Genomic DNA, 12,927 nt, shown 5'->3' with positions numbered 1-12,927 from the left:
ATTTTTCACTTTAAGCGTTGTAGGTTTGATGAAGCTGGCCTGGCACATCATCATCAATTGAGCGAATCAAATCAAACCTCAATTAAGAAGACTGCGCATGCTCCTGTTCTGCCTTTTGATCAGCTGAAAAGATGTACGAACCAAAAACACCACCTTCCACCCCTGGCCCTTCAACTTCAAGTGATCTGCCTGGCTGTGAGAGTGAGGAAGCTCAGGAAGGAGACCACCCCTGGCTTTAAAAGGGGAAGGGAGGGACTTACTTTATCTGTTTTTTGTTTACAAAAAGTTACAGCCTAAGGAATTGTGATTGTCCTTTAGGTTAATCATTTGAATAACTCATTTGAAATAATTAAAAACAATATGATGTTCAAACTTTTGACTTCTTTCTTTAAGAACTACATAACACAGTACTTGTACTTCTACTTTCAGTACTTGAGTAGAAATTTTGTTTCAAAACTACTGGTACTTTTTACTTTTAGTACTTAAGTAGCAAACTTTTTGAAAAAACTACTTGCAATACTTAAGTAAAAAAAATGTTGAATACTTTAGTACTTCTACTTAAGTAACTTTTTCTGCGAGCACTTCCACTTCTACTCAAGTCACTTTTTGATCGAGCACTTGTACTTTTACTCAAGTAGAAATTTTGAATACTTTATACAAGTCTGCTGAGCTCCTGAACAGACTGGGGTGCAACCTGGCAGTATTGAATGGACCAAAAAAATGTCCCAGAGGTGTTCTATTGGATTTAGGTCAGGGGAGCATGGGGGCCATTCTATAGTATCAATTTCTTGATCCTCCAGGAACTGGCTGCATACTCTCGCCACATGAGGCCGGCCATTGTCATGCACGATGAGGATCCAAGGACCACAGCACCAGCGTAGGGTCTGACAATGGGTCCAAGGAATTCATCCTGATACCGAATGGCAGTCAGGGTGCCCTTTGTCTAGCCTGTAGAGGTCTGTGTGTCCCTCCATTAATATGCCTTCCCAGACCATCTCTGACCCACCACCAAACCAGTCATGCTAAACGATGTTACAGGCAGCAAAACATTCTCCATGGCTTCTCTGGACTCTTTCACATCTGTCGCATGTGCTCAGGGTGAACCTGCTCTCATCTATAAAAGCACAGGGCACCAGTAGTGGACCAGCCAATTCTGGTGTTAAATGGCAAATGCCAATCAAGCACAGGGCCCACTAGAGGATGTCGGGCCCTCAGGCCACCCTCATGAAGTCCGTTTCTGATTGTTTAGTCAAGAGACATTCACACCAATAGCCTGCTAAAGGTAATTGTGTAGGGCTCTGGCAGTGCTCATCCTGTTCCTCTTTGCACAAAGCTGCAGATACCGGTCCTGCTGATGGGTTAAGGACCTTGTCCAGCTCTCCTAGAGTAACTGCCTGTCTCCTCATATCTCCTCCATGCTCTTGAGACTGTGCTGAGAGATACAGCCAGTGGCGGTTCTACATTAAATTGCTCCCCAGGCAAGACTCCATCCCGGCGCCCCCCCCCCCCCAAAAAAAAAAAAAAAAAAAACAACATGACAACATAACAATAAATGCAGAGTGCCACAGCATTGCCCCCAATAAATGCAGAGTGCCACAGCAATGCCCCCAATAAAAGCAGAGTGCCACAGCAAGGCCCCCAATAAATGCAGAGTGCCACAGCAATGTCCCCAATAAATGCAGAGTGCCACAGCATTGCCCCCAATAAATGCAGAGTGCCACAGCAATGTCCCCAATAAATGCAGAGTGCCACAGCATTGCCCCCAATAAATGCAGAGTGCCACAGCAATGCCCCCAATAAATGCAGAGTGCCACAGCAATGCCCCCAATAAAAGCAGAGTGCCACAGCAATGCCCCCAATAAATGCAGAGTGCCACAGCAATGCCCCCAATAAATGCAGAGTGCCACAGCATTGCCCCCAATAAATGCAGAGTGCCACAGCATTGTTGCCCCCAATAAATGCAGAGTGCCACAGCAATGCCCCCAATAAATGCAGAGTGCCACAGCAATGCCCCCAATAAATGCAGAGTGCCACAGCATTGTTGCCCTCAATAAATGCAGAGTGCCACAGCATTGTTGCCCCCAATAAATGCATTGCCCCTTTTCAATGCAGAGCGCCACAGCACTGCCCCTTTAATGCAGAGCGCCACAGCAATGCCCCCTTTAATGCAGAGCGCCACAGAAATGCCCCTTTTCAACGCAGAGCGCCACAGCAATGCCCCCTTTAATGCAGAGCGCCACAGAAATGCCCCTTTTCAACGCAGAGCGCCACAGCAATGCCCCCTTTCAATGCAGAGATGCCACAGCATTGCCCCCTTTAATGCAGAGCGCCACAGCAATGCCCCCTTTAATGCAGAGCGCCACAGCAATGCCCCCTTTAATGCAGAGCGCCACAGCAATGCCCCCTTTAATGCAGAGCGCCACAGAAATGCCCCTTTTCAACGCAGAGATGCCACAGCATTGCCCCCTTTAATGCAGAGCGCCACAGCAATGCCCCCTTTAATGCAGAGATGCCACAGCATTGCCCCCTTTAATGCAGAGCGCCACAGCAATGCCCCCTTTAATGCAGAGATGCCACAGCATTGCCCCCTTTAATGCAGAGATGCCACAGCATTGCCCCCTTTAATGCAGAGCGCCACAGCAATGCCCCCTTTAATGCAGAGCGCCACAGCAACGCCCCTTTAATGCAGAGCGCCACAGCAATGCCCCCTTTAATGCAGAGTGCCACAGCAATGCCCCCTTAAATGCAGAGCGCCACAGAAATGCCCCTTTTCAACGCAGAGCACCACAGCAATGCCCCCTTTCAATGCAGAGATGCCACAGCAATGCCCCCTTTAATGCAGAGCGCCACAGCATTGCCCCCTTTCAATGTGGAGATGCCACAGCATTGCCCCCTTTCAATGTGGAGATGCCATGCCAGAGTGCCAATTTTCAATGCAGAGCGCCAGCGTCCGTGCACAGCACTTACCTCCCTTCTCTTCACGTCTCTTCAGTCCTCCCGCGGTGCCTCCTCCTCGGCCAATAGCGTGGGGTTTGCCTTTCGGCCAATCAGGAAGTGGGAGGACCCGCTCCCTGATTGGCCAGGAGGAGGATCAGTGTGACAATAGCGAATTTTCATTCGCTATTGTCACACAATGGGCGGGCTCGGGGGGAGCAATGCTCTGCTCCTCGGCTCGGAGTCGGCTGCGGCGGTTTTAGGCATGGGCGAACGGGGCTCGGGCGGTCCGGTACCATTTGATCCACAGACCGGTACCGGTCCGCGGCCCGGGCGTGCCGCCCCCCACGTGTTATGAAAAAATGCCGCCCCGGGCGGCTGCCCCGTTCGCCCGTGCCTAAAACCGCCACTGGATACAGCAAACCTTCTGGCAGTGGCACGTATTAATGTGCCATCCTGGAGGAGTTGGACTGCCTATGCAACCTCTATAGGGTTCATGTATCGCCTTATGCTACCAGTAGTGAGACTGGCCCTAGCCGAATGCAAAACAAGTGAAAAACAATCAGAAAAGAGGAGTGGGGAAAAAATGTTATGCCCTCCACCTTCAAAACCATTCCTGTTTTGGAGGTTGCCTCATTGTTGCCCATCTAGTGCACATGTGAATTTCATTAACACCAAAACATCTGAAACTGATTAACAACCCCCTCTGCTACTTAACTGACCAGATCAATATCCCAGTAGTTTAACTGACTTGATGCTATACTCTGAAAGTGTTCCTTTCATTTTTTTGAGCTATATATATATATATATATATATATATATATATATATATATATATATATATATATATTACACACACATATTGTACATCAGAGTAGAATACCACCACCCAGTGGGTGCACTTTTGCTTTTATTTGGGTATTTTATTAAGTAAACTGATTTTTTTTTTTTCTTATGTTGTTTTTATAAAAAGTAATTTGTGGTTAATTACCTTTCCTAGGAAAATGTTGCTCCAGGTTCCCTGCTGAGCACATGACCAAAAAGCCTTATGTGGCTTATGCGATTTCTGCTCAAGGAAAGAATCAGCCACTCTGAACATTTACTTTTATAGCAGGGATCATGTGACAAATGCCAAAGGTTTTGGTCAGGTGACCAGCACTAAAAAGAGCAGAGAGCAGAATTGTCCTCAGAAAAGGATGTTCCATCTCCTCTACAATTCTTTATGAATTCTCTATTGTCTGAAGTTTTGGCTTGACATATTCTTTAAACATTGCAAAAAAAAAAAAAAAAAAGGCATCTAAAGCAACAGTCTTTGATTGGATGCTAATTAGTGAGCGAGTGAAGAGATGTCATCAGCACACCAAAGATAGGAGGATTCAAGGCTTTATTTACACGGGCAGGGCCAGATTAAGAGCATCATGGGCCTGGTGCGGAGGATTTTGGTGGGCCTTTTTATGAAAATAAATAAAATGAAAATGCAAACAAGGAGGGGAGGGAGGGGGGGGGGGGGAGAAGGAGACATGGTGGGCACTGCATGACACTGCACGTGACCCGGTGGGCACTCCATGGCACAGCACGTGACCTGGTGGGCACTCCATGGCACAGCACATGACCTGGTGGGCACTCCATGGCACAGCACATGACCTGGTGGGCACTGCACGGCACATGACCTGGTGGGCACTGCACGGCACAGTATATGACATGGTGGGCACTGAATGGCACAGCAAATTACATTGTGGGTACAAGACCGCATATTACATGGTGGGGAGCAGCAGTCTGTCCCCCAGCACAATCCTTACACCCCCTGGTCAGTTTTTGCACAATCCTCCCTTCCTAATAAGTTTACTAACCTCATCTCAGCAGCATTGAATAGTTCCTTCCTCCCGGGCTCCTGCTGGTTAGGGTGACATCAGTGCCCCTCCCCCAGACAGCTGCCCGCAACTCCCGGACACTGAGGATCTGTGTGAGGGGAACAGATCCTGGGAAAGGAGGCAGGCATCGGCAGAAACAGAACTCGGCTGCATTGGCTGAGGCTGGTCTCCTCCATGTGTGCAGTGCACAATGGGCTCCTCCTCCAAGACAGCACACAGATATTGATAAGCCTCTGGCATAGGCCTATATTGAGAGAGGGGCCCAGAGCTGCAGCTCCAATAGCCCCTATGTTAATCTGGCCCTACACATGGTCACACCACACACACATATAGCAACATTTCCTTATGTGTACGGTGTGACCATGTGAATAAAGCTTTGGACCCTTTTGAGGAATCCTTGGTGTGCTGATGACATTTATACACTCTGATTATCTACGGTTGCCAGCCAGTGATCATTACAGCCCCCAGCATTACTACAGCAATTTTGAAGAATGTGTGCATGGGGAATACTAAGTTTGCACATTGATGGAAGAACACACTTAGGCAGACGTCACCCACAGCGTAGCAAATGGAGATATATTTGACAGACTTCTAAGGCACTTCAATTCCACCAACATATGGACATGGTGGCACACATATGTGGAACAAGCGAAGCCTTTACTTTTCTCCGCAGAGAAAGCAGAATTTGCCTATCGGTCTGAGAGACAAAGCTGTCATCATCTATGCTTCAGCTGATTGCATGTATTAATTTTATCTGTCCATATGTAGGCAGCCTTGGCAAAGAGCCAAGTGTGTGCTTAGGATCTCAGATTAGGGCACGTTCGTAAAAGACAAAAATCTGACCCCCAGGCATATAGAGCACACAGCAGTAAACTCAGAATTCGGCTCCCTTACCCTCAGTGGCAGCTTCACTGGGATATTCCGCCATGTTGTCCTTCTCTCCAGAATCTTTACACCCAGATTGATCTGGCTCCATTATCCGTGATTCAATTTCTGCTCCTGTTATATTATAAAGCATTATTGGAGTTATTGACAGAGTGTACATTTAGACATCATGCTACCCCCCGCCACCCCCGCTTCATTTTCACATCCTCCACTTCTGTTATCAGTAACCTTACGAAATTTACATTTAGAATGGAGGTCTATACATTGCATTGTGGGAGGTCACAGAGCATTCCAGAGTTTTGACTCCAACAGGTCTGAGATTACATATAGAGAGTTTGCAGAGTCATATCTCGGGTGTACAAGGACTAAAGGTAGGGGCAGTGCCTATTAAGACTTAAGATGGCTTTACACTAGTAGATTTTTAAGTGAACATTTGTACAAAATCCTTTGTACATTTAAAGACTGGATAGATGTGGTTTGAAAGTACTTAAAAATTTTGTTTGCTTATAACCTTAGATTTTGGAATAAATGTACTTGCATAATAAAATAAAAACCACATTTCTTTAGAAATGTGTTTGTCAGAGAAAAGGTTTCCATCCTGCTCCATTTTCTCTTCATTGTGTTCCAAAATGCATGTCAATTTGACACAACTAATGATTAGAAAATCAAACAAATGACATATCTAAGATATACACAATGCTACATGAGCTTTCCACTAAACTACCCTATATGGAAAGAAGGGAACAGGATTTGGGGGAAATGCTGGAAGCAGAGGAAAGGGGGAAACTGGCTCAATTTAATTCTAGATTTAATATTCATACCGCATTGACTGAGGCAATGTCTTGCATCTCTTCTTTCTCCCCCCCCCCCCCCCCCCCCTTTATTTTTGTATTCTCACTTCTTTCCTCTTTTTTCCACGTGTTGGTTTGACTTTCATGCCATTGCTGGTCCTGTGAGACTTCTCTTTCATGTGAATCTGAGAAGTGTCAGCAGAAGTCCAAAGAATCACAAGGGTTGTAGTTAACTAACTAGATACAACTTGAATGGCCATAATGCTATTTTATTGATGACTAAGTTATTGCGGTTTCCAGTGTGTTCAGGTTTTTTGCTGGTTACAGCTATGTTACCTGACCAAACATTAGGCCTAATGTCTGTTTCTTGTGTTTTGAAAATGACATGTAACTATCACTATATGTCACAATTGACCAAGATTTGGATGCTGTACTTATTGTACATTTCTGTTAATTTCTAATAATTATTGGAAAAGAAAATCAAACAACCCTTCCTCGAGTGAAACACTTTGAAAAACATTCTACTAATATATAGCCAAGCTTTACTCTTCGGAACCAATGTTATGTAGCGGGCGAGGACGGAGGGGGGGGGGGCACTTCAGAGAGGGCGAGGACGGAGGGGGGGCACTTCAGAGAGGGCGAGGACGGAGGGGGGGCACTTCAGAGAGGGCGAGGACGGAGAAGGGGCACTTCAGAGAGGGCGAGGACGGAGAAGGGGCACTTCAGAGAGGGCGAGGACGGAGGGGGGGCACTTCAGAGAGGGCGAGGACGGAGAGGGAGCACTTCAGAGAGGGCGACGACGGAGGGGGAGCACTTCAGAGAGGGCGACGACGGAGGGGGAGCACTTCAGAGAGGGCGACGACGGAGGGGGAGTACTTCAAAGAGGGCGAGGACGGAGGGGGAGCACTTCAGAGAGGGGGCGAGGACGGAGGGGGAGCACTTCAGAGAGGGGGCGAGGACGGAGTGGGGGCACTCCAGAGAGGGCGAGGACGCAGAGGGGGGGCACTCCAGAGAGGGCGAGGAGGGAGGGGGGGGCACTCCAGAGAGGGCGAGGAGGGAGGGGGGGGACTTCAGAGAGGGCGAGGAGGGAGGGGGGGGACTTCAGAGAGGGCGAGGGTGGGGGCAAAGTCAGAGAGGGAGAGGGGCATGCCAAAGAGTGTGAGGGTCAAACAAAAGAAGGCATGAAGCAAAAGAAAAAAGTGGGAAGGAAAAAGAGAACATGAGAAATGGTAAGCAAGCCTCCTTTTTAGATGTACAGGTCCTACTACCACCACCTGCACCCCCTATGTGGAAAACCTTAGAGACATAAAAGACTCCCCAGAAGCTGCTGGGTGGGTCAGACACATTGTACAGTGCAGGTGTACATATGTACCCAGCTATTCAGAAAGCAGAGAATACAAGCCCTTGTTCTTTAGATAAGAGATCTCTTAATCACATCATTATATGCTCAATATTTTTCTGTACCCCCAAGATATTTTGGAGACAACACTGGCTGCAGCAAATCCTGTTTGCATTCATCAGGGAGAGTTCTCCAATTTATTTACACAAAACGCCACTTTACTTAACAGCTCCTCAAATGTTTATGTCACATTTCGGTTTATAGGAAAACATCCAAAAATAAAGCTCACAGTGTGCAGGTAAATTAGCGTAAGCAATTTCAGTACAGGAGACGAGTCTGTACAGCTGGGAAAGGCTAGACTAGAGTTAAGCTTTAATTGCAATCCCTGGGCTTTGAGATACAAAACATTGTTGAAAAGTACTGTAACTCTAAAAACATCTTTTATTCGTTTTGGGTAGAGTGATACGAGCTTAGAACTCGTTCTGGTGACCATCATCAGCAGAACAAAAAGTGATGGGAAATCCAGAATGTTACAGTTGTCACCAGAACAGGAAATGAGGGGAAACCTTCCAATGAGGACACCTGTTCTGTTGACCAGAGGTCATTTTCCCTCAGTTTAGAAGATTACTTTTTACTTCCTGTTGTCTCTGGGACAGGAAGTGAAAGGAAATCTCCAATGGTATACAGATAGCAAAAAAAAGTGAAAAGTAACAATTCCCCATGCCATCCAAAACAAAAAAAGTTTTGGATTTCATATTCTTTCAGGCTTCATGCACATTGCCAGACAGCCTTAACAGCAGTGTTAAATATGTCCTTTTTTTTCTGCCTCTAAATGCCTCTCAAGTTTAGCCTGTGTGTCCATGCACACAGATGCATAGAGGCAGAAAAAACCCCACTGCCAGTGCATCCAGGATCAGCAGCGGCAATTTGGCAGAAAAATGTTTGGAGGTGTGTGTAAACATGCGTACGCTAGGTACATCAAGGGCCTGAGTGTTAATTTATTTCAATGGCCAGAAAATGTACTATTCTGCTCAATGAAATGAATTGCGATTGTAAAGCTTTATTTATTTATTTTTTATTAAGATAATAAACATGTTCTACTTATCTGCTCTTTGTAGTGGTTTTACACAGGGAGGCCCGGATCCTACTCTTCTCGGGTCCCACACCGGTACTCCTGGCTCCTCCTCCTCGTTGTGTGCCCCCACAGCAAGCCGCTTGCTATGGGGGCACCTGAGCTGAGCCGCTGCTCTATGTCTCCATTCACACATGGAGTTGTGATTCTGCCCTGCCCCTCCCATCTCCCGATTGGCTCATTAGCTGTGATTGACAGCAGCAATGGCGAATGGCTCCCGCTGCTGCCAATAGCCAATCAGGAGTGCGAGTCCCTGGAGAGGCAAGGCTCTTGTAAACATCACTGGATTGAGAGGGGTCTTGGGTAAGTATTAGGGGGAGCTGCTGGATACAGAGGGCTTTTTAACCTTCATGCATAGAATGCAGAAAAGGTAAAAAACCTTGTGCCTTTACAACCACTTTAATGCCCAAGCGCCAAATGTATCTAAGCGTTTTTTTCTGCAAAAATGCTGCTGCCAAGAGGAAAGATGTCTAGGAAAGATGGGCAATTGCCCTGTGTGCTTAAAGTAGTTCAGGCTAAACCTAACGCTAAACCTGCTCTCTGCCACATTCTAAACCTAATCTATCTAATCCTGTAAAGCAAAAATCCGCTATACTTACCTATTCTAGGGTGCAGGAGACACAGCGGACAACGGAAGCCCCATAGTCCCATAACTGGTCTTCTCCTGCTTCTGTTGCTGGAGACTGGACCGGAGTGGCTGCAGAATAGGCAAGTATAGTGATTTTTGCTTTACAGGGTTACATAGATTAGGGTTAGAATGTGGCAGAGAGCAGGTTTAGGGTTAGTTACGGTTTTGCCTGGACTTACACTTTAAGCCTAGGTTTTCAGTCCAGGGAGAGGAGTTATTGAAACATTGTACCATGTCCTGAGTTAGGGTCCTTTCACACGGGCTTTCCGCCCAGCGGACTCGGTTTTGCTCAGCGGGGATCGATCTGCCGATCCCTGCTGAGGATGACAGCTTCATCTCCGCTTACTTTGCAGAGACGGACCTTTCAGATCCCCACTCTCTTCTACAGGAGATCGGATGAAAACAGACCGCCTGTCCATTTTCAACCAATCCTTCAGACAGATTGAAAATAGGGTTTCCATCTGTCTGGATTTCATGGACAGGATCGGATCGAATAGCAGCGGGTGTCAGCAGACATGTCACCGCTGACTTCCGCTACTCCATAGGGGTGCACCGAGCATTCGATCAGGTCCGCCTGAAAACCGACAGGCAGACCTGCTCAGAAAGGATGTGAAAGGACCCTTACTGTAACATTTATCTGTAAAAATATCAAGTATCATTGCACATTACATAAGGGATATACTGGAGAAGGATGAATAGACATACAGTCGGTCTCTATGTGTTACAAAGTTAAAATGAATTTTATAAAGAAAAAGCCAACATGATGCAGCATGTAGATGGAGTGTGAAGAGAACCATTCACAAGAATGGGAAGAGAACCATTCACAAGAATGGGAAGAGAACCATTCACAAGAATGGGAAGAGAACCATTCACAAGAATGGGAAGAGAACCTTTCACAAGAATGGGAAGAGAACCTTTCACAAGAATGGGAAGAGAACCTTTCACAAGAATGGGAAGAGAACCTTTCACAAGAATGGGAAGAGAACCTTTCACAAGAATGGGAAGAGAACCTTTCACAAGAATGGGAAGAGAACCTTTCACAAGAATGGGAAGAGAACCATTCACAAGAATGGGAAGTTGAACTGGATGGACTGATGTCTTTTTTCAACCTCACTAACTATGTAACTATGTAACAAGAATGGGAAGAGAACCATTCACAAGAATGGGAAAGACGTTAATTGTGATTTAAAACAGGAAAACACTCCAGACACAGCACATCACAAGTGAACGGAGCCCAAAATCATTCACCGAATCTCTTACCAGGTGCTGCAGACGGGTCATCCGACGAGCTGTGAGAGAAACACACAAGACCTTGAGTGAACAGGCAACAAGCGAAGAGACTAAAATTGTATAAAATTATATAAAATTTCTATAACCTTGTATTGTCCACAGCCGCTGGTGCATGTTCCCTGATCTCCTGAAACAAAGCAGAATGACAAATTTAGTTGTTTTGGTATAGAGTGAAACATTTTATCCAAATCTTTATACATTTTATCCAAATCTTAAACAATATAAAGATTTGGATAAAATGTATAAACATACAAAACTGCCAAGTTAACAAGGCTAACAACAATAACAATAATAATATAACAATAATCATAATAATAATAATTATAACAACAAGGCTGCCAAAGGCTTCAAGTAGAAATTCACCCAAATACTAAAATCTCTAAATCTACTGGCAGCCACAATCTTAGACTAACTGAAGGCTTACCTGTAGGTAAAAGGAATATCTCCTAAACGTGCACCATTTAGGAGATTTTAACCCTGGATGCAGCCGGTGATGTCACCAGTGCATGTGCTCTGAAGGTCCGGCATACCGTGCAGAACTTTCAGAGCTTTGTGTCAAAACCTAAAAAACTGTGCAACAGATTCAGGAAAAAAAAATGTACAAGGTCTTACAAAACTATATATTTTTTCTAAGTTTTAAATAGAATGGAGAAGGATTAGAGCACCTGTCATTTTTTTATTGCCGTCTGTGCCCCTGCTAGGTAGATTCAGCGTATTTGTCCTGTTTAGCGTTATCATCAAATGTTAAAGTAAAAGAAAATTCCAAATTTTTAGTTGACGGTAAATCTTCTAATGCAGACACTGGTTCCGGTGACCCTACCTGGATTCTATTACTTTGCAGGAATTTCCTCACTTCCTGTTTTGGCTATGGGACAGGAAGTGAAGGGAAATCTCCACAATGGGAAACAGAGGTCAAAAACCTGATGGGGGTTATAGCCCTCCCTTACTCTATCCAAAATGATAAAAAAAGCTTTGCCTTTAGTTACACTTGGTAAACTGCAGACAGCGAGAGTTGATGCCAGATATACAAAATAAAATTGATTTAGGGTTTATACTCACTTTACATTACATTATAACTAACCTGATGGGCTAATGAACAAGCTTTGCTGCATGATGTATCTATAATAAAATAGTAAGGGACCAAATAAAATAAATAAAAAAATATCTAAAGTTTTATTAACTTCCAGCTTATAAGGCAATCTTGTGATTCTGAGAATTAGAGTATGTAAACCCAACATTTCACATGCCTGATATGTGCCTGCTGTACCATGTACTTGTATGAAAAAGTATCCTATTCTCTTTGTATTGTTTCCTTTGTGTGAAATCCCTGATGTTCCTTTGCTTTCCTTTTAAAAACTAACCACACTAGGCATGAGAGCACAGATGAAAACTCAGCCTGCTCGCCTCCAATAATAAGACTTGTCTCGACACCCCACCCTCTCCTCGCACAGCCATTCACTGGGAAGATCAGGGAGCTGCTGCTTCTCCTCCCCAAAGCTTGTATGCAGCTGAGAACAGAGGGAATGTAAAAAAAAAAAAAAAAAAAAAAAAGGTATTTATAATGTTTTTATATATACACAATTTTTTTGCCTTTTATTTATATTTTAAACTGACTGTTTTACAAGGTGATCATATACGACCACTTTAATCTAAATGATCTGGAGAGGGGGGGTCAGGAAAGAACTGTTTTTTGTGAAAGAGTAAAAGGTGATGGCCCTTAGTCATCTTTTCAGCCATATCAACTCTGCCACTATGAGAGGAGTACATCGTCCCCTGATGCAAATCAATTCTATTTATTGTCAGCTAATTTGAATCCTTTCCTGCGAAAGCACAGAAGAGCCATTGTGTGTGAGGAGGCGTGAGGTACAGGAAGAGACTCAAATCAGCGCTGAAAGGGACAAAAATTATATAAATCTATGAATAATGTATACATAGACATACAAACAGTTATATTAACAAATAAGTACCCCCCATGGAAATAGAATAAGCTCTATTTGTCTGTTCAAATATGTTGAAAAACTACTAAGTGCCTACAGGTGAAGTTGATATCCACTTGA

The 12,927-nt window shown here is 44.8% G+C and overlaps 2 protein-coding genes across 2 annotated transcripts in view; both read right to left on the bottom strand.

Annotated features, from left to right (window-relative positions):
* The window catches only part of ETFRF1 (electron transfer flavoprotein regulatory factor 1), a 305,885-nt gene that overhangs the window by 111,684 nt on the left and 181,274 nt on the right, over window positions 1-12,927 (bottom strand). The gene's annotated exons all lie outside the window — the stretch shown is intronic.
* The window catches only part of LOC309554427 (inositol 1,4,5-triphosphate receptor associated 2-like), a 224,196-nt gene that overhangs the window by 40,845 nt on the left and 170,424 nt on the right, over window positions 1-12,927 (bottom strand). Inside the window, exons 21-23 of the mRNA XM_082256145.1 lie at window positions 10,957-10,997; window positions 10,841-10,869; window positions 5,700-5,804 (exon numbers count right to left, since the gene is read on the bottom strand). Coding sequence (XP_082112271.1) covers window positions 5,700-5,804; window positions 10,841-10,869; window positions 10,957-10,997 — 175 coding nt within the window. The remainder of the gene's footprint in view (window positions 1-5,699; window positions 5,805-10,840; window positions 10,870-10,956; window positions 10,998-12,927) is intronic.

Source organism: Pelophylax lessonae (assembly GCF_965119305.1).
Source record: "Pelophylax lessonae genome assembly, chromosome: 4".
Lineage (NCBI taxonomy): Eukaryota > Metazoa > Chordata > Amphibia > Anura > Ranidae > Pelophylax > Pelophylax lessonae.
Note: the sequence above shows the minus strand (reverse complement) of the source record. Positions and strands in the feature narration are given on the sequence as shown.